This window comes from Triturus cristatus, chromosome 6 (genome assembly GCF_964204655.1).
Source record: "Triturus cristatus chromosome 6, aTriCri1.1, whole genome shotgun sequence".
NCBI classification, from domain to species: Eukaryota; Metazoa; Chordata; class Amphibia; order Caudata; family Salamandridae; genus Triturus; species Triturus cristatus.
In genome coordinates, this window is record NC_140589.1 from 1,556,012,710 (window position 1) to 1,556,035,958 (window position 23,249).

Below are 23,249 nucleotides of genomic sequence, written 5' to 3' on the forward strand. Positions count from 1 at the left end.
GAAGTTAGTATTCAATGAGAGGAAAGTACCTGCCCTGAGGCATATAGGAGCCTTCCGCACTATGGTTGTGAGGAAGCACCTTAATCCTGAGGAGATAGTCCCTGGTACCAAGGATACAGGTTTGGCAGCCAGTGGAGAGGGCATGGCACATCCGCTTGCCAGGGATGAGATTGAGTTCAATAGCAAGGTGGCAATTGTTGATGTTGGGGTAAGGGAAATGCTAGCTTTTGGATGCCTCCATGGAATGATTTGATTGCCCTTGGGTTGGTACCAGGAACAAACTGCTTCATGGTTTGGACCACGTCAGGTGTGATGACCAGAGCACAGGCTGCACATTGGTCTCAGAGTGAGACTAGGATCATTCCTGATTCGCAGGGTTCAGGACAAGGAAGCTTGCAGGAAAAGGCAAAGTCCTGGAAGGAAATGGCTGTGGAGGTCTTTGCTTCTGCTCCAGATGGAGGGGAAGATGAGGCTTTTGAAGTGGACTAAGTGCTGGAGTCTGGGTCACTTCCAGAGCTGCAAGGTTGTCTAGCTGCTGCTTCTGGACCCACACTACCACTGAGAGTCAAGTGCTGAGGGGGACTTGGGCCGGTAGATCCGGATCTATAGTAGGTTAGGGTCTCCTATTCATAAGGAGTAAAATGCCTCAATCCCCATGCTGGGCCCAGTAGCTCCTGCTTGCCTTTTGGTCCTCTGAATGACATTCTGACACTGCTCATAGTATGGGTTCACTTGCATACTGAACTGGCCATTTAGCGTGACAAAAGCTGCGTTATAATTTCTTTCAAAGCCTATGTGGGCAATGTTAGGAATATTTTATGAACTTCTTCTCTGACCAAATGTAATAATATGGACCTTTTCACTGCTGGATCTTTCTTCTTGGTGGCAGTGATGTAATTTTTAAACTGCGTGACCCACCTTGTAGGAACTGATGATGGCGCTGAGAGGATGATGGATTGTTGAATGGTACAAGCAGCATTGTCTAACATGATTTATTCACACAACAATAGCAGCCTGCACGATTGATGCGTATATAAAGGCTGAGGTTTACTTTTTCTCATGTCTGTGCATGAGTAGCTGATACTGCATAGGGTATTTCCTTCACATTTTCCTGTTTTTGGGGTCTTCTTTATGCCATTTATGCGTTTAGGACTTTAATGACCAGAATGCTATCAAAGAATCTTGAGTGGGGGCGTGGCTACGTTGAACTGCGGAATGACCGCCTTCTGAAGGGGCTCCGCAGACCAGGCGACATTATCCTATAATATCACTGTCTACAACCGTGATCTGCCAAAGCTGCTCAACTTAACATGCAGATAAACTGGCTCACACCAATTTGGCAAAACTTGATCGTCGTATGCTGCGCTGGAGCCAAGATGCAAAACCCGTCGGACCGAGGCCTGGCAAGCAAAGTAATATGGCTGCCGAGCTCCGCTGTGGAGCGAAACTGAAATAACGGGCTACTACAGCCCTGAGCACCATCATCGCGGGGTCAGAAATAGCTGTCCGTGCTGAATGAGATCAGTCATCCGGCTTGGAGACGACCCCAGCACCCTTTCACTCGGCGAGACTGTGCTCCGGGCTCGTGGGCGAAGACGCCGGAGTGTCCCTGTGTTGTGTCTATGGGCCTGTTGCGGAGAGCGAACAAGATCGCGCACAGCTGGTGACCATCTGATCCCTGTAGCTACGGGATACACCGGAACTTGGCGAACTCCGAGGGGAGGAATTCAGGCACTGCGGCGAGGTGCGGTAAGTGTAGGCCGGGGTTTGGGGTGGTGCAGAGCCGTGTGTGCTCCTGCTGCACGGGCATGGTCCCTGTATACCACGGGGAGGCGGCTCTGTGGTAGGCGGCGTAGTTGGGCCGCACCGCGGCAGCCCCTGCTCACACCGGGCTGCGTGGAGGCTGCGGTGCTACATTCTGCTTCGAGGTGTGCGAGTGAGCCAGGTGAGCCTCTGTCTCCTCTCTTGGACCTCCGTGCTTGTATGTAGGGCGCGAGGGTCCGAATTGGTAATTACTGGTGCTGCTCGTTCTAGGCCCATTTTGGAGTTGACTGGCACTGGCACTAGCTTCCTTGAGTTACCCAGCACAGCTACGAGATCTTCCCTCCATCGAGGCGCGAGGTGCGCAATATATCTGATTACCAGCTTGGAGCCCATGTTGATCACTTGGGGTATGCAGCGGGTGCGGTGCGCAGAGTAGTTACGGGCCCGCACTTAATCAAATAAGCGCTGAGGGGGTGCTGGTACCCTGTGTTGCCCCACATCGCAAAGGCCTTGTATTGCTGTCTTGTGGTTCCACAAATACTGCTGAAAATGGGAAGACAGACCCCAACCAGGCAAAACATCCCTTCGAGAATAAGCACCTCACTCGATGGACTTGGCCCAGTGTTCCAAAGTACTCTTGGAGGATCAGGAGGAAGACATCTGCACTATTCTGCTGGATGTGCATTCCAGCATCAAAACAGTTGACAATAAGATAGACGCTCTTGCCTCTAGTCTGGATATCGTAAAAGAACGTGTGGATGCGCACGAAAGCAGGCTTTATATTCTAGGTTATTGGATACCCAAGACTCTAATGCAGAATCCAGAACGCATATCCTCAACATGGAAAAAGTATTGGCGGTGATCAAAGCTAAGAATGAGGTTTTGGAGGCGCGCTCTCGGCGCAACAACCTACGCATTATTGGTCTGCCAGAATCGACTGCCATCCCGAAAATGGAACCATTCGTTGAAGACCTGCATGCTTATTCGGGCCGGTACTTTCACAAGTTATGATCGTTGAAAGGGCGCACCGCTTCTTAGGCCTTAGGCCCCGCGTGGAGCCACACCATGCCAAAAAATTGCAAGCCTCTTGGACTATAGGGACAGGAATACCAACCTCAGAGCACCAAGGGACCAAAGTTCCATAACTCACCAGGGAAACTCCCTCTCCTTTTTCCCTGACTATACACCCATGGTCCAGGCAGCACAAAGGGATTTCATGTCCGCGAAGCGCATCCTACAAACTCCCTCCATCTCTTATGCTATGCTATATCCAGCTAAGCTTAAAATCACAATTGACGGGAAATCACAGTTCTTTATGGACGCTAAATCAGCCCTTGAGTATGCCAAACACATAGGTGCAAGAAAATCACCCTCTCTTTCTTCACAAATGTAAATGTAAATGTTGTAGACTTATAAAGCGCACAGCCGCCCCAGCAACGGGGCGTCCCGGCGCTGTAGACCGCTGGGGAACCCGTCCTGGCTATCCCTGTGAGATGGTCCCTTTCTGGGTATCTCCAAGGTGAAACCAGGCATCCCCAGCGTCTGTGGGGGGCCGTTGTAGAGATGAGGCAAGCTTAATGCCCAGAGTTGCCGAGTGTGTTCCTGGTTAGAGTAGGTACCGAGGCGAGAATTATCGAGTCCGTTTTGACCCTGGTCCACGACCCTGCCGCGTTGGGAATTGAACCCTGGTCCCTGGCCGATTCTCTGCTTACGGGTCTGCCGCCTCTAACTAGTGAGCCACACCTCTCCAACAAGCTGCTTAAGAAAAGAACTTGAGTGACAATGATTGATATGTCGATAAGTAGCTTTATATTGAATTACGCAAGTTTGTTAGTGCGTTAATCATTACAATGTGTTATGCTACCTAATCTATCCCTATTGCAGTTCAAATTCACATGATTCTATGTTGGAGCAATTCTCTCCTTTGGTGAATTACACACTACTCGCCAATGCCTGGTCACCCTGCCACATGGCAGGTTACAGCTGACGTCCCTAGCCCCACAGGGAGATCTCCCATGTGGTGTTGTTTTGTTCAATGGGTTCTTCATGGGTAGGTGGGTGGATATAAGTCACAACCTGTTTGGGAGGCTGCTGTGGGTGAGGGGTGGCGGGGAACATAGCATACTCAGGTGCATTGTCGTTAACTGCACAGCATGTACATGAAGTAAAATGTTACTGGATTTCTTTTAAAGATTATTCACGCTTCTATTCTTCTCCAAAATGTGAAATGTGTCAGTTCAGTATACTTTTAATTTCAGGATGTCCTACTGCGCAATTATTTTACGAGTACACATTACATACACCTTATCCACTGAGTTATGACAAGGTTCCTCACTTGGAACGTTCGTGGGCTCAATGATTTTAAGAAAGCACGGCTGATACACACATATTTACGCAGGCCTCGCATAGACGTGTGTTTCCTCCAAGAGACTGATCTAAACCGCGACTCTGAACCCAAACTAAAGAATAGATATTGGGGGGGAAATACACTCGGCACCCCTACTCCAATTACGCCAGGGGTGTTTCAATATTGATCAGACGTGGACTGGGTTGGTCGACCTCACACATACTGCTGGACCCTGACGGAAGGTATATCATTCTAACGGGTTCCCTGATGACAACTAAAATCACCCTAGTGGCACTGTATGGCCCAAAAGTGGACGATCCGCAATTCTTTCTCACTGTATGGGCTAAGATGGCAGCACTGGGAGGAGACACGATTATTTGGGGGGTGGGACTTCAATGTCACTCTCAACAGTAACTGGGACAGAGTCGGTGCTTCTCGTAACTCACACCTCAAAGCAACATCACAATTAAATACCATTATGCTTGAGCACGGTCTTATAGATGTCTGGTGTAGCAGAAATCCAACCATGAGGGAGGGAACTTGCATCACGTCATATCATAACGCATGGTCAAGGGTAGACTATTGGTTAGTGACGAGCGATGTTGTGTCATGGACCTTAGACACACTTCGCCTCGCACGCACACTTTCTGACCATGCCCCGGTGCTGCTGCACTGGAAGATACCACAAACTTTACCCCGCGCATTCAGTTGGCATCTGCTAACACATGCACTCCGGGATACCGCATTCAGAGAAGAGATTAGAATTGACATTAAAGATTACTTTTCCACTAATGAAGGCTCAGTAGACTCCGCCTCAAACTTGTGGAAGGCGTTCAAGGTGGTGATCTGAGGGGTCTGCATTTCCAAGCAATCAGGGGTGTTAAATTCTAATCGTTCCACCATTGCAAAACTAGAGCAAGAGATTAAGTCTGCGGAACAATTGTTCTTCCAATCTGGGGAACCTGAGCATCTGGCCACCATAAGGGGGAAAATATCGGACTTTGAGGAAGAGGCAGATGGGGAAACTCGTTTCTTAGGGAAACATTCAAGAGCGCACAGTTATGTGGAAGGTGACAGGCCTGGCAAAACTCTTGCCAATGCACTCAGACAACGCACTTCCCCTTTTTTTTTATAGCCGAGCTATTAGATGATGACGCTTCCCCCATTACAAGCCAAGAGGATACACATAAGTATCTCACTAAATACTATTCCTCCTTATATACGGCAACGAAGAATGAACCAAATCCAGACCTTGGTGAATACTTTGAATCAATTGGGCTGCTCTGGTTAAGTGACTCCCACAGAGAGTATCTGGACGAGCCATTTTCGATAGAAAACATTACACAAGTTATCAACAGCCTACCGTGCGAGAAAGGACTGGACTGGACTGGACTGCCTGACCACCACATTTTATAAGACCTATGCGGAGGAGCTGGCACCTACACTGCTGGATGTATACCAGGAATCGCTTGAGATAGGAATCCTTTCACTGACTATGCGCAAGGCAGCTAACATTTCCCTTTTAAAACCAGATATCATTTCCCTTTTAAAACTAGATAAGGCAGCTAATTTATGTGACTCATACAGACCACTGTCGTTAATGAATGTAGACGTAAAGATCCTAGCCAAACTCATAGCTAACAGACTTCAACCGCTATTACCACTCCTAGCCAGGCCTGATCAATCGGGATTTATCCCGGGCAGGTCAACAGCCAACAATTTGCGCACGTTCTTCGCCACGGTGCACCTGATTGACCATCTCCTACCTTGCGTCGCTGTATTTCAAGATGCTACAAAGGCGTTTGACTCCCTGGAGTGGCCTTTCTTGTTCACTATCCTGCCCAGATTGGGATTTCGCCCCAACTTTGTCAAACTAATAAGTCTGCTATATACAGAACCCACAGCTTGAATGAGAGCAAATTATCTAATATCGGAACCATTCTATATTACTCACGGAACCATGCAGGGATGCCCGCTTTAACGTTGCTGCAGTGGCAATGGAGCGCCTAGCGGTCAGAATTCACCAACACCACACCACACGTGTTCTAGGGTTCACTTGCAGGAGTCTTACAATATCAATGTGTGCAGATGATATAACATTATATATCCGTAAACCAGATGAAAACCTCAACCCTGTGTTGAGAGAGGTCCTCCGCTATGGCGGGATGTCTGGCATACAGATTAAGTGGTCCAAATCCTCAATTGTGCCACCGACTGATGCCCCGCTGGAATCCAACCTGGAATTCCCGCTTAAATGGGCTGATGGAGCTGTTAAGTACCTTGGGGTGTGGTTAAGCAGAGACCTGCAGGAAATATGGCAAATTAACTTTGGTAAGTTACTAGACAGGTTGCATCATAAGTCGAAATTCTGGGCTGCTCTACCTCTGTCACTTGCTGGCAGAATCGCTATCACCAAGATGATAGTACTTCCTACATTTTTATACTTGTTCATTAATATACCCATACCCTTGACCAAGGCCTTTTTTAACTCCTTATGCTCTATCGTGACCGCCTTAGTTTGGGCCGGTAAACAGCCTCGCGTGAGCTGGGAACTGCTAACGGGCCCACTGTCTGGGGGTGGATTGGGTGCACCCGATTTCGAACTTTACGCACGGTGTGCGCAGGCCGAATTTCTTCATTTTTGGATACATCCCATTCCATTTCAGTCACACCTGGCCATTGACAGATATAGCTGATCCCACCCCTCTACACGTAGCTGTCTATGAACCATATCACAGAGCAGTAAATGAAATAAATACAGTTGAGACCCACAGATGGGCCTGGGACAATTTAAGGAGATGAGTGGGGACATCATTGCTCTACGCGCCCTCCACTCCGGTTGCACACCACCCTCTTTTTCCCTTCCTTAACGATACGGGTTCCATAACGCGAGCACGCAGCATGGGCATTTCCACATTAGGGGACCTATACCCGCAGGGCACATTTTTAGAGCAGCCACAACAACAGGGAAACGAACCGGTGCCACTCCTGAATCTATTCCTATATTTTCAGCTCAGTGCTGCCTGTAAGAAATGGCATCCAGCTTCCCCAGCCTCCCAGATGTGATGAAGCCTCTAGAACATCTATTAACCACATCCTCACCTCGTAGATTAATTACCAGATTGTATAACCTCGCGCAAACAAACACCCCTGGGTTGCCCTTAAGGCACTAACACAATGGAGAGTTGACTAGGAAGGACTGCCCACGGATGAACATATCTATCCCCGAATTACAAGCTGAGACTGATTCACTTTAAATTCATACATAGGATGTACCGCACCCCCTTGCAGTTACACAAACTAGGGTTATGTCCTGATTCGCACTGCTTGAAATGCGGGCGTGAAGCAGCTGCCTTTTTGCATGTTGCGTGGAGTTGCCACTCCATTGCTGAATTTTGTAAAGAGGTATATGACACTATTCAGGCTGTCACTGGAGTATCGCTGGATTCTACCCCGGTAGTGGCACTGCTGGGTGATGTGGGAGAAATCCCACCCGGTAGGCGCTGTTTGGTGGCCATGATGCTACTGCTCGCTAGGTGCAGACTGGCCATACATTGGGGCGCCCCTTGGACCCCTGTGGGGCTGCGTTGGTTCGAGATGTCGCTTACTGTCAAGAGCAGCTGGCGACATTCTGAGACCTAATGCCGACAGCATCTCGCCAGAGGGATATATGGGAATCTTTCAAGACCTGGCTAAGGGGACGAGGTGCAGACCTCCGGATGCCCCTAGCCCGATTTAGGTTACCTCCCCTTCCTAGTGGCTTCCATAGTCGCCTTCCAAACCTGCCAATTTATAGGAATGTCTCTAACACATGTGGGACGGCCGAGTCTGAGCTATAGGATATAGACACTTAGGGCCATCCCTTCCTTCCCAACTGACAGAACCTACAATCTGTATGTTTATTTAGCCCGTTACCGACTCTGTTATGTCACAGTCAATAAGCTTGTGAGAATTGTACTAATGTGTTGTATAAATGTACCGGTTATGCTTTCAATAGGACAAGAAGCAATGGAGCAGTGCACCTGATATTGTTTAATAATGATACCTCACATTATTATAATGATGTTATTCGGAATTATGTGGTGTAGTACTCTCATGCTTATGTGCTGTTATATATCTGCCTGAACAAACTTCAATAAAAAAAACAACACAAAAAAGAATCTAACACATGTGGGACGGCCGAGTCTGAGCTATAGGATATAGACACTTAGGGCCATCCCTTCCTTCCCAACTGACAGAACCTACAATCTGTATGTTTATTTAGCCCGTTACCGACTCTGTTATGTCACAGTCAATAAGCTTGTGAGAATTGTACTAATGTGTTGTATAAATGTACCGGTTATGCTTTCAATAGGACAAGAAGCAATGGAGCAGTGCACCTGATATTGTTTAATAATGATACCTCACATTATTATAATGATGTTATTCGGAATTATGTGGTGTAGTACTCTCATGCTTATGTGCTGTTATATATCTGCCTGAACAAACTTCAATAAAAAAAACAACACAAAAAAGAATCAGAGTGGATCAGCTATTCATGTATGGAACTGAGAAAACTGAGGTGTCAGGTTTAAGGAGCATCGCTCCTTTGACCGAGGAGTAAAACTGGAAAAACTGCTGCTTTAGGTAGCGCCTGTTTGCTCTCACCACTACCTAACAGAGGCACACAGCGCATGCGTGATTTGGGCTGTATTGAAGTCGTCCACCTGACATGCGCAGTGTGTGTTTGTACACGGTTGTGCTGCACTGCTACCAGACTGGACAGTGTAAGTGCTGCAGCCTCAGACCAGTCCTTCAATCTCCTTATCCTTCCTCTGAGACTGGTGGTGCTCCGCCCCCTTTGCCCTCATGCAGGAACTGCCCCTGTACGTTACTACCGTGCCTTAACCTGCACTGATCCTAACCAGCTCTGCCACTGCCAATGCAGCATTATGCTAATTGTCAATGCAACAGCCAAGCATAGACTTTTTTCTATGAGCCACAACCTGCCCCATTGTGGCTTACTTTTAGGTACCAGCTTACTCCCATGCTCCGTATATCAAAGCAACCCCTTCCAATACTCCATTATCCTAGTATCTATCACCACTGAAACCCTATATCCGAAACTGGCCATACAATTGTAGGTACGAGCTGCTCTCCGCAAGGGGATATGGGGGTTGGCAATCATGGGCCAATTAGAAGCTAAACACCCCTATTTTCTTGTGATGATTCAGCTATGCCAAGATGTTTAGAAAACCACGCTTTGGTGCTGGGAATTTTTGACTACACTAACAATGTTGACAGAGCAACTATAAGTCTTAGAATGTAAGGTTCTAAAAGGCTACAAGTGGCTGGAGCTATTAGACCGCTAAGCACGATATCTGAATTGAGTCTACATTCCAACGTCTTTTCACTCAGAATAGGCAAATCAGAGGCAAATCTGGCAGCATTTAAGGCCCTGTATCTCTTCCTTCCTCTGCAGTTATAGCTTCAGTGTGCTTAAAGACATAACAAGAGAGGGCAAATGGACAGATGGACTCAAGGGAATTTTGGCCTCACAGGCTGGCTATGAATAACATGTTTTATTTTGCCATCCACTTTAATTGTATATATCCATGTCCATTTTAAATCTATGTAGTCATCTAATTGAAAATAATTTCTGTGTATCATGTCTATATGCAAATATTCCAATTGCAAACAACCACAAAGCAGAGAGAGGGGAAGATTTTTCTTGTAAAACAACGCAGTGTGCTATACGCTTGCAAGGCAGAGTGCAGGTGCATAATGGCAAACAGCAAGTTGTTCAATCCTTACAAAGATTTCCTTTGGAGGACGCTGAACATTTGCTTGTTTTTTCTTTTACATTCCTCCTGAAACTAAGGGAATGAGAGTATGTTACTGACTCAGGCACAGTTGTCAAGTACTTTCATGTATGGCATGTTTAACCAATTTAATTGTTTTTTATAGCAGTTGTAAGTTCGGACTTGTATGTTCAATTTTATTGTTAGAGTAGGGTTCTCTGCAAACTGGAACACGAAAGCACTGGAATATTTCGAGAGTGTTTTTATCATATGCCAATAGAAATTCAGCTGTAAAATGCAATATCTGGCCATATTATCTTTTGTACAAATTAAGCACTAGATATCATTCTTATGTGTTCTTCTTTCAGGACATGGACTTCTTCTGTGAGTGATCTGGTGACGGACCCTCTCCATACTGCATCTGAAACTGATGATCATATTCTAATGAGCATGGCCTTTACTACAGACTCTAGATGTTAAACAGACGTGACGTTATCTGCTTTGTTGTTCCTAGTGAGAGATTGCGATTATTATTAGCATTTAAAGCGCTTTGCGATGACAACAGAAGTCTGAGCTCTTGTCATTTCTGGCAAACACTTTTAGTTTTTGAGTAAAGAAATGGTAATTGCCTTTTATGTAGATTTCAAACATTCTCTTTCATTCCTTTTGTAACCTTCGTTTATGTAAAACTATTTTGGTCTTGATGTACTATATTAAATACCAATTATAAACACTATTAGTCATACCTCGTCGAAGAAACCCTATTACCATTATTTCAAATATGTTATTGCATTATTCTTAAACCATAACAGCGTAAATCCTCTCCATTGTTCTGTGGTTACATCTCATCACATTCTAGATCTCGGTAAGTCCCTACCTGTTGTAGATAACTGAGGCATATATGCCATTGAATGATGGAGGATAACCAAGCTAAACAAAAAGTAAGTAACATGCAATAATACCTGCAACATTATAAGTTTGTTTTAACCCAGAGAGTGCTTTGAGTTTCATTTCTTGTTTCCAATCAGAATGGCATTTTCAAAACATATTCTTTATGTTCATATTTCTTTATTAAACAAAAACAAAGCTCTCATTTGTGTTCAAAATATTTTATTGAACAGGTACATAATGAAATAATACTGAATATTTTAGAGTTACATATATCAAATAATCCATCAATTGTAAACAGTACAAATCAATGTACAAAACTTTACCTTCAATATTCAACCTACAATAAAAAAGGAAATTAAAAAGGATTACTACATAATTTAATAATCAAAATATACAATTGTCAAATTAGTTTATAAGATGGAAAACAGCTAAAATATTAGTTGGTTTCATAAGTGTAATCAGAAACATGCTTATCAAGAGTTGTCCACATTGCATTGCATGAGTAGAAACTAATGATTTATTAAAGGGATAAAATGAATAGCATTGACCATGTCTGAAATATATAACACTGGCCCACCATCTATGAATAGATAAGAGATTTGTCATTTCCATTTGGAAGTAATTGATTTGATAGCTGAGGCGATAAGACAATCAAATAATTCTCTATCAGGAGCAGATAAGAATTCTACAAGAGCATTTGATTTACAGAGAATACAATTGAAAGGCATTGGTTTATTAAATTTGAAAATCTTACTAATAATCTGTTAATCTGACCAAAATTTGAAAACAATTTGCCAATCATATAGTAATTGTTTTAATGAACCAAGTACATTATTACAATGTCAGCAGTTTGTACTATTAATTAATTTTGCTTTAGAAAGCTTAAGCTAAGTCCATAGGCAATTGTATAAAATGAAAAGATTAGTTGGAGAGATAGAGCTAGTAAACAACTAAGAGTGTTAAGTGAGAATATATTTCTTCATTGTTCTGAAGATAGTTGAATATCCAACCATCATTTAATGTTTGTGTAAATGTATTTAGAATATTAAGTTTTTTGTTTCCCTTAGAAGCTACATGCCCAGAGTAATTGTAGATATTAATGTATAATCCCATAGCCGGAATTTTGGCAGATGGAAGCGAGTTATCACATGCCTTGAGGATATAGTTGCATAACAATTTATAGTTATTAAATTCTGTGAGACGGAAGATTAATTGTATGCTGTAAATCTAAAACAATACAAATATATCAGCTTCACAAATATCATGAACGCAAAAAAAAACATCTATCCATAACTTCCAAAAAGATATGTTTATATTCCTTTTGAACAATGGATCATACCAATGTGATTTGTTTTTGACATTTTCATATTAACATGAAATCTTGAATTCTAACAGAACTACTATTAGCAATCATTAAGAGGGACTATAAAGGGAAAGGCTTGATAAAATGTTCTTATATTAATGCCCATAAGGGAAGATAAAGTAAGGATTTTAAACCAATGTAATTTGTAGAACTAAAAGGAAGTATGATATCTCTTAAAGTCTGGTGTGCAAAGATCATCATCCTTTTAAGTTAGTTGCAGAGAGGTATAAGAACGTTTATTGTTCCAAATAAAGTTGATAATCAATTGGTTTGGATTGTCATAAAACTGGTTGGAAATCATTGTGGCGAAATAGTTAACATGTACAGAATTTGTAGCGCAATAACCATTTTGACAGCCTTAACTCTACCCCACCAAATCAAATGGAGTGATGATCATTTCTCTTATTTTCCTTTATTGTTTTAGATTAACATTGCACAATTTAAATCCCTTGTTTTTAAATAGATTTAGGGAAGATGATTGTAAGATTTTTAAGTTTAAACTGATTCTAAAAGTATCAGTATTCAGCAACATGTCTGAAGTACGTGAAACATTTACAGGAAAATATTCAGTTTTGTTAATATTCAAAGTATAACCAGCCATATTGGTAAATTAAACATAGGATAACAGGGATGGTAGTAGAGGGATTATTCACCATAACAATATATTATCCAGCTATACTGAAACCTTTAAAACTTCATCTTACATCATTATACCATTAACCTACTTTGCATTATCAGTGAGGCATTATATAGGTTCAATTGCAATGAAAGATAAAAGAGGGGACATCCTTGTCTTGTTCCTTTTTGTAATGGAAAAGAAGGCAAGTAAATGGCATTAGCTTATATTTTAGCGATAAATATTATTTAGGTTTTGTACGTATTTATCTAATTGCATCTTATCATAGACAAATCTACATCCTAATTCATTATAATGACTCAATATTTGGATTAATCATTTATGAAAGAAAAGAATATTAACAGCATTTTTTAATCCATTTTAAATCCTTTAGTGGGTGAAGAAACAATACTATTAACCTACCCTTTTGACATAGTGGATAGAGTTTAATCATGTATGTGGGTCCCTTGAGTAAAACCAAAATCACCTTTATGTTTATTTATATATTTAGAGATTTTGCGACCTCTTGACTGATTTGCACGATACTTTAACATTCAATTAAACATTTTTCTATATGGTTTTATGAGACATATAAGATTACGAACAACTAAGAAAAAATAATAGATATATATGTCAGATAAGTAGTCAAAAAAAAAGTCAAACAAGACAAAGTGAGCAGAGCAAGTTCCTAGGTAGGAGCCTCATACTAAGAGAATATTGAAGAACTGAGGTACAAACGAAAGTAAGAAGCACCGTGACAGCATGTCACTGAAGAAAAGATACGAAGGGGGGATGGAGCGGGGGTTCTTAAATCTCAAGCATCAGGTGTAATCATCATACAGACCCTACCACTGGTCGTATAGACCTTTTCTCATTGACAAGGAGCGAGACCTAGGAGCAATCGTTTATATTTATTTCCATAAACAGTGACTAACCGGACTCCACAGGAAATGACAAAGAGAATTGTGGATAGTTTTAAAGGATTTATTAACAATTTAGTTAATTCCAAGTCATTCATTCATTAAGTATTCAGATCTTGAGGATCGTTATTACATATTAAAATGGTCTATGAGCTGATTTTTCAAAATAAGGTTAAATTGAATGTTAACAAGATTTATGCAAAGAATACAATATATGCAACAAGTGTATTCCATTAAAGAAGCCCTGATTCTAACTTAAGCAGGTATAGGTTTGGAAAGGGCATTTGGTTAGGCAAATAAAGTAAGGTGTCAGCTTCATAAAACCAATAAAGGTTTCTGATGAGAGAATGTGAATGCTTAGACATAAAGTTTTTGCACACGGACAGTGGCGATCAGAGGGTGAGAAGGGGCTTCTCAGTTCAAAGTCAGAAAGCATCTCCTCTCTGGTCTAAGGAACACACACTATTATAGTTCAACAAAAACACTGGTTGCAACATTTCAGTTTGTTCTCACTTCATTGAAAGAGAATCAACATCTCTTTGAATATTTTCAATGTCAGAACACATTGTGTCGGTATTTGAATGTATGACCCGAATCTCTTAATGAATCTTAATTAACTACTTATCCTGTGAATCAACATTCTTAGATTTCAAAGGAGGAGAAGAAGCTGCTTGTTTTCACTTATTTGAATGGGACTTAGTAGGTTTTGTCTCCATACTTGACATACATCAACACTTCAGAATAGTCTGCTTTGCAGTAGTTTCAGAAGCCAGCAGTTGTAATTCTTTTAAAATAGAAGTGTTCACAGGAAAAATCCCTTTAGGAAAAAATAGGCAGCGATAGAGAAGATAAGAATTGCCCACTCGACTAGACCTATTGATAACCAAGTACAGCAGAAAACAGTCAAGTAAAATCCCCAAAAATCCTCTGAAAGCTTGTCATCATGGCAGGTGAGAGCGGAGATTAGACCATGGAGTCCATCTTTGTTTTTGAGCACAACCATCCATAAAGCCCTCTATGCTATTCTGTCTTCCAATGCCATCCTGCCTCCGCTGTAGAATGGTATGTTCACGAGGCAGTGATGATGCATTGGTATCTTCATGTGAGCAGTTGACAGTTAAGAGTCGTCGTTGGTGAGGGTGCTGAAGTTGATTCCGGGTCATCCTTTAGAAGATGCCACAATTCTGGCGATGATCTGGATGGGATCTGGTCCGAGGTAGCACCTTAACAAGGCAACAGCATGGTGTGGTGTCTGTCCCGGCACTACAGTAGTTTCGGAGCGAGGTTGAAGCGAAGCTGACATTCATCTGCTGCTCGTCCCATGAGGTTATTCTAGTCTTTCGTTCTGGGTTGTTTCTGCTGACTTTTGTTTCAAGTTGACGGTGGATAGTACCTGACGCAGTTTGGATCCTGAGGTGCGGCACCGTCTTCTGGTGGGCTTGCGCTTGTGTCTTGTCAGCCTGCTGAGTCAAGTAGCCTTTTGTGAGCAGTACAGTGAGCAGCTTAGCGCTTTTGGGTCCCTCGTTTTCTCACATTAAGCAAATTCACAGCTGTGGAGCAGTTCCTCATGAGGAATCATAGCACTGTCTTTCCCTTTGGTAACCCGTTGCTTACGGCGGAGGGCAGGAAGCGTTGTGTCGTCCTTGGAGGAGGATCTTGACCCGTGGAGCTGTATTTGGTTTGTAACAGCAGTTTCGTTTTTTTTCTCTCTCAGTTTCGAAATAATTTTGTGGTTCGTGTCAGCAGTTTTGTCACAATGTAACAGCACAGTAAGTGACTGGGAGAAATTTCTGGAGGCAACCTGATCAAGGTATTAATTCTTCATTTTCTTTACACGAAGTAGAGGACTCTTCTTTTCCTTGGAAATTCACTGGAAGGTAACTCTGATTCTGCTATGCACGCATTTTTACAATAACTGTCATCTCATCAGAAGTTCTTCTTCACAAGGGAATATTGAATCTTAATTTTCAATTCATTACTTTTTTTATACATGGATCTACGTACATTGTAGGATATTAACAGTACAGGAGTATTACATTAGTCATTTGCTAACATGTTTTAAACACTTGTTGACAAAGTTTAACTGGAGTGGTGTTATTGTTGGTTGATGTTGGTATAATTGTTTACATCTTATTTGCTATTGTATCATTTAGAATTTAGGAGGAGATACAAAATGCAGAATGCTACATCCCCACCGGTTTTTCTACCCTCTCCAGGAGAACTTTTGATTAGGTGGCCAAAACGGAATAAGGTTTATGGAAACTATGCACGTGTGTGTGGCACTAATTTAAGTGCGCAGTGGAACATGCATTGTTATTACATTATTTGGGGGTGGAAGGCCAGGATGTCTTAGAAAATCTACCTGAGCTTCCGCATGCAGAAGCTCGTGATTTAAATGAGTTTGAAATATCAATAGCCAACTTAGATTGTCATTATTTGCCATGGTTAAGTACTATTTTAGAAAGGTAGCATTTTGGTTTGAGGGGTCAGAATGAATCTGTTGAGGAATTTGTGACTGTGTTGAGGAAATTGGCTTCAAAATGCAATTTTGGGGGTGCAGTTGAAGAGAGGATTAGAGAACAGTTTGTGTTACGGTGCAACAGTGACAAAATACATGAGGAATTATGGATGAAAGATGAACCTCCTCTTGAGGAAGTTCTTATTGTTGCGAAACAGGTGTAGCACAAGATGAAGTGTGTGAGAGAACTCAAGGATGGGAAAGAGATAAATACTTCAGAAAAGAAAATGTGACAGTGGTTAATGCAGTAAAGTCTCAGAGTTTTCCAGAGGTGAAACAGAATTCTGAAGTCAAAAGAGTCAGCAGAGCAGAACTTCAAAGTAACTTGTTTCAGATGTGGGTTTGAAGCGCATAGAGCTAATGATAAATCCTGTCCTGCTCTACCTCAAGCTTGCAACACTTGTGGGATCAAGGGACATTTTAGTAAATGTTTCAGAAACAAGTATAGAAGATACAACAAGAGTGGTAGCAAAAAAGTGTGTCAGGAAATAGTGTTGCAAGTTGAGGACTCTAATAAATTGTTTCCTTCAGAGGGGTTTAACATTGCTGGCAAGGACATTTTGATGAAATTTGACTCGTGTTCTCGTATCACTATTATTTCTGAGCAAACGGTCTTAAGGATGTTTCCCAACAACAAGATGCTCACTAAAATGGACATACAACCTGGAGGTTATGGTGGATGCAACATTGATATGTTGGGGTATTTCGAAGTTGACATAGGTGTGTGTGGGAAATGTACATGTGGGAAGATATAGGTTTCTTGTCATGGTGATGATCTCTTGGGTTGGAGCCATCAGAAGGAGTTGGGGGGTTAGCTTGCATCCAAATAAACTTCCACAAGTGCAAATTGATGAGATTGAATGTAGTCAACACAAATTTGTGAAGGAATTCAATGAGTTGTTTCAAAACAAACTTGGTAAGTTAGTTGGCTATAAACACAGAATCAAACTAAGACAATATGCAACTTCAGTGGTGGCTAAAGTAAGAAGAATTCCTATACATTTACAAACGTCAGTAGCTAATGAGCTCAAGAGATTGGTAGAGTGTGGGGTCATTGAAGGAGTTGAAGCAACAGAATGGTTAGCTCCCATTGTTGTTGCGCGCAAAGGCAATGGTGACATTCACCTTTGTGTGGATTTGAGAGCACTAAACAGGGAAGCTGTTGTTGACAGATTTTCTTTGCCTAACATCGAAGAAATGATCATGACTTTTACTGGTGCAAAGGTATTTAACACATTAGATCTAATGTCTCCTTACCACCAGATTGAATTACATCAGTGTTCGCAGGATCTCACTGCTTTTACAACTCCTTTTGGCATTTTTTGTTTCTAGAGAATGCCATTTGGTTTAATTTCTGCCGCTGCAGTTTTTCAAAGGATTATTTTGGACATATTGAAAGATTAATTTGGCGTGAAATGCTATCAGGAGGACATAATTATTTTTAGATCTAACAATGAGGAGCATGATCAGCGAGTTTGCGAAGTGTTACACAAACTTCAAGTGGCAGGTCTGACATTGAAAGCTGACAAGTGCAAGTTTGGTGTTAGTGAAGTCAGTTACTTAGGATACAAAGTTACTTCTACAGGTATCAGACCAAAAAAAGAACTTGTGGACACAATTAAACCTCTGCAGGAACCCAAACCCAAGGAGGAGCTTTTGGGAATGGTTGAATATTATAGTTGTTTCATCAAGGACTTTGCAAGTAACACATTTAATATGAGGAAACTGTTTAAAAAATGCTGATTTTGTCTGGGGAATTGAATGCTCTCAGGAATTTGCAAATGTTAGACAGGAGTTGAGCAATGCCCCTTCTCTACAGTCTTTTGAAGGTTCGAGTGACACCAATATTGTGTGTGATGCCAGTGGAAAAGGGTTGGGAGCACTACTTATTCAAATGAAGATGGCAAGGAAAATGCAATTGCATGCATCTCGAGAACTCTCAGAGATGCACAACGTAACTATTCTGTTATTGAGAGAGAATCGTTAGCTGTGTTTTGGTCTGTTATGAGATTTAAACAATTTCTCTGGGGTATTAAATTTGGTGTACAGACAGATCATAAACCTTTAGTTGAGGTTTTTACCAAGAAAGATCTTGATTCAATTTTGTCCCACATACGGAGATGGTTTGTGGGATTGCAAGGTTTTTGTTTTCTTGTTCAGTACGTTCCAGGAGCAAGCAACTATTCTGCTGATTGTTTTTCTAGACTTGTGGATATGTCTGACTCGCAGATTGACAGTGGTGATGAGTTGGATGAGGAAGCGGGAGTGAGTGTGTGTGAAGTAACTGAAGGCACCTTCGGTGAAGAGGAGTGGTTAACCGAGCTGCAGAAAGATTACGTTTTGTGTAAGGTTAGGAATATAGTCAGTTTGGGAAGAAGGAGTAGAACGGAGCTCAAAAATTGTGAGGGAGGATGGGAGAAAATTATGGATGAACTTGTTGTTGATAAAAGATTTTTATTGAAAGGTACAAGATTAATTCCTCCTGAGAAGTTGAGAGCAAGGATTTTACAATTAGCTCATGAGGGCCACATGGGTATTGTTAAAACGAAAGGGAGACTTTGCAGGGATTTTTGGTGGCCTGGCCTTGATTATGATGTGGAACACTTGGTCAGCGATTGCACGGAGTGCATGTGTTGTGATAAAGGGTTGAAAATCAGTCAGATGCCCATGGTCTGTAGAACACTTCCAAAATATTCGTGGGAGTAAGTTACGTTGGATATTATGGGACCTGTGAGAGGAGAGCATGCCACACCATATGTTCTAGTTCTTATGGATCTGTACTCCAGATGGGTGGAAGTGTCGTGTATTCATGACATTTCGTCCTCTACTGTGATAACATTTTCGGAAAACATTTTTAGACGGGAACGTTTTCCACATTACATCTTAATGGACAATGGTGTACAGTTTTGTTCATGAGAAATGGAAAATTATTTGAAAGGTTGTGGTATTGTACCCAAAACTTCTTCCTTGTATAATCCTGAGACCAATGGCGCTATCTAGAGGGTGCTCAAAACACTTATGGAAGGCATTCAATTGGTAAGGGTCAACAATTTAGAATGGAAGGATGAATTATCCAAGAGGTTATCTCGGTATCGCATGTCTCCACACACAAACAACCAGGAAATCCCCAATCGAATTGTTCAAAGGAAGGGCACCTTCAACCAGGGCAAGTCCTGGTTGGATACATTGGTCAAAAGGGTGTGTAGATAACAGAGTGGGTGAGTGGAGAAACAAAGAGTTAGATGATAAGACAAAGCGGAAAGAGACATTTGATTTGTCAAGAAAGTGAAGAGCGTGTCAGTTAAAGTGGATGATTTTGTAAAGGTGAAAATGCCTACAGGGTGTGCGGATTGGTCTAAGTTCACCAGGAGGTTTGAAGTGGTACAATGTTTTTAAAATGCTGTGAAAACACATGATGGGCGCATCTGGAACAAAAGCAAAGTGGTAGTTGTTCCTGGTCCCAAAGAATTTCCTGTTATTAATCACCATGCGGATCAAATGTCGAAAGATTTGACAACTGATCGTGCTCTCAATAATCACCAGGGAGGTCAGGTGGTACAAAGTAAGAGCCATAGAGTCATTAAAAGACCAACTCACCTTTAGAAATTTTGTAGAATAAACTGGATGTTTCTTTTTTTTTGTTTCGCTCCCATTTTCAAAGTGTTTAACCCTTCATTTGCTTTCATTGTTAAAACAATTTTGTTTGTATGGGGAGGGAGAAGTGTGGTATTCTGTCTTTCAATGCCATCCTGCCTCTCCCGTAGAATGGTATGTTCACGAGGCAGTGATGATGCATTGGAATCTTCATGTGAGCAGTTGACAGTTAAGAGTCATCGTTGGTGAAGGTGCTGAATAAAGTTACCTCTTACCTGAAGTTGACTCCAGCTCATCCATTAGAAGATACCACACCCTCCTTTTAAATAACATAATGCTTACTTAAGCATCTGTCTGTATATGTGATGCCCTCACGTGGTTTGGCGATTATTGGTTGCAGTGTTGTAAATCATGACCTTAGCTGAGGCCATACTATATGATTCCTCTCTGGAGGTGCTTAAATACAGCAGTAGGAAATTGATAGTTCAGATAGAGGCCTCAGAGAAACCCTGTCCTCAGAAACACTAGCAATTGAAAAGCAGATTGGGGCCTTCTGCAAGAAGATTCAGTAATGAGCTCAAGAAGGATTCAATTTGTCATCATATTGTAGTAGCATGCACATTACTGTAGAGTGTTCAGGCTGATTATATTTGGGCCTTTGAGATTAATCTTCCCCCTCGAAGCCCCAACATTTTTCTTATGAGCACTTCTTTGTCACGCAACGTTGAATGGAAAGACATAGGCAAGACGTTTGCTTCGCAAATACAATATGAATCACAATGCTGATCTGCTGCTGTGGCACTTCACTGGGCTTCATCATGATGGATATCTTTACTAACTTAAGATAATTTTCAGTATACAACAGTTCTGCGGGCTTCAATGCACTGGCACTAAAGTTGGTCAGGTGCTGAACAGACGTAGACACTAAAATGTGAAGGTAAAAGGTCATACTTGAGAGGATTGAAGTGCAATGAACAAAATTTAACAGTGAACAGGGAGCATACATAACTGTTTTAGGTTAGGTTGTGTTGGAACTGATGGTTTGGAACCAAGTCAAGAAAATTGAATACAAGATGCAGCATCATTGGTGGACAAGAGAACCCATTAGTGGTGGAGGGAAATCTTACACATGAAAAAGTAAGACACACTGTCTAGCACTGGTTGCGGGTAGAATACTTTAGGTAGGCAAATATAGGATTACCTGTTTCCTAGAGCGATGTATAAAGCCACTAAAACAATTGGATGTAGGGAACTAAGCATGAGGTAAAGGAATGGAGATTCATGTATGATAATGAGTCTGAAAAGCACACTACCAGGAAGGGCTGGACTTTCACATATTGCATACTTTTGAATGCACAGACGTTTCATAATGATTGGGAATCCAAACTAATGAAAGAAAATGGAAACTGACACCAGAAGGAGGGAGCATTATGGAGACAGATAGCTGAGGCTGCTTAAAAATGAGACCGGAGTCTGAGTAGTGGGCGGTGGAGGGTTATTATTATTGTTCAGACTGGGTTTAAGTGTCACATACACTTTAGCAGATTTTATTGGTGCTGTAAAAGTTGAGATTATTCCTTACAACAAGGAGAGAAATGCTTCTGTATGAGCTTTTTCATTTTTGGAGGTATTTTCGATGCTTTGGTTCTACATGAATATCCAAGAGGATAGATTTCCACACTTCTTCTCCTTCATCTCTGCAAGCTCAGCCATCCCATTTGCAAAATTTTAATGTGTATCTTTTAAAAAGAGGTTTTGTGGTTGATCTTAAGTTGCTCCTATCCATGTGTCTCACAAAATAGGAGGTCGAAAGTTGAGTTACATGCCTATAGAAGACACTTTGAATCATGCAAACTTAACGAGAATTCATCCTGTGGCCAGGTAACCATAGAAACTGTTGAAAGTGACCACACATATGGCCAAACGTCTTACTGCCCAGAAAGATACAGACCTCTGTATTTTGAATTCAGTGAAAACGTTGGGTACCTTTCTTGGAAAGGCCTAAGCAGACACAAAAGCATTTATATTGAAAACCTTCTGAGGGAACATTCCAGAGACTGAATGATTTATGGGTAGATTTATTTTGCTTGTATCGTGCACATCAATCGATTTGTATGGCGCTGCTAATCACCCACAAGGATGTCCAGAAGCTTGCAGTGTGCGGTAGGCTCACTTGAAAAGCCAGGTCTTGAATGCTTTCCGGAACTCTGGTAGAGACGGGTGGTGTGAAGCTGTAGAAGGAGTTCGTTCCATGCCTTTGCTGCGATGTAGGAGAAGGAGCGTCTTCCGCCGGTACTTCTGTTACTGCGTGGGGTGTGGGCAGTTGATAGGGAGGCGGAGCGTAGTTGTCTGGCACGTTGGTGTAAATTCAGTTGGTGATTAATGTAGGCTGGTTCTGGTTGTGGAGGGCCCTGTGTGCTTGGGTCAGTAGCTTGAATTGGCATCTCTTCATCACTGGGAGCCAGTGGAGTCCCTTGAAGTGGGGGCAGATGTGAGTCATCAGACGTGGAATGTCGCGGATGAGTCTGGCTGCGTCGTTCTGGATGGCCTGTACTCTATGGAGGAGATGTGTAGAGATGTGAGAGACACATTAAATATTGTTTCTCTTAGGGCTGAAGTGTTGTGTAGCTTACTATACCTTACTGTCAAAACATCAACTGGGCCTAATATATAAAAAGGAGTGCTTTAATCTTTGATCAAAATCTGGGATAATGATCTTTCTATCTTATTTCATCTAGTGACACATTCCAAAGATATGGTCAGAAGAAGGAAAAGCTTCTTACCCCCATTTCTTGCCACTGGCATCTGATTGATGTGAGTGAGCTTTATCCCGCAGACTTAAGTACTATTGATTAGCCAAAGAATGCAGTTTGGACTTCGGCAAAGTAGGTCCTTTCCTATGAAAGGCCCGGGAAACCAGTCAGAGAATTCTAAACACGATGCGGTACTCTACTCAGACAGTAAAACTGTCTTTGGCTATCAAGACATGGTCTAACTTGTGAAACTCTAAGATACCCTGATGCCTCTGTTCTTTGCCCTCTGTAACTTCCAAAGCAGGTATTTGGGGCTCACAGTGTACAGACTGTTTGTATAATCTAACTGAGAATTAACCATTCCTCCCACCACAACAGACTGTTAAAACTGTGAAATATGTTGGATCACTTCTGTGGGAGAATATGTTGGATCACTTCTGTGGGAGATGAAATAAGGAATTTGTAAGGATAAGCTTAACCTGGCCGCACATTGATAAATCTTCGTATAAGTAATCGTCAACCTTTTTGGGCTCGTCGATTTGGGCCATCAAACAGGCGATGCAACTCAGTTTGGCCTTGTCGCTCAATCTTATTTTCAGGGAATATCATTTCCATCTTAACTCCTTTCATTTGAAGTCAGCTGGTGCTCATTCAGAGGTCAATTACTCCAAGGTTCCTTCTAGCTTATGATATTGAGTAGTCA

The 23,249-nt window shown here is 42.0% G+C and overlaps 1 protein-coding gene across 1 annotated transcript in view; it reads left to right on the forward strand.

Moving 5' to 3' along the window:
• Positions 1 to 10,982, forward strand: part of OTOR (otoraplin) — a 56,838-nt gene extending 45,856 nt beyond the window's left edge. Inside the window, exon 4 of the mRNA XM_085612709.1 lies at positions 10,260 to 10,982. Within this exon, the coding sequence (XP_085468835.1) occupies positions 10,260 to 10,283 (24 nt within the window). The 3' untranslated portion in view covers positions 10,284 to 10,982. The remainder of the gene's footprint in view (positions 1 to 10,259) is intronic.
• The last annotated feature ends 12,267 nt before the right edge of the window (positions 10,983 to 23,249 follow it).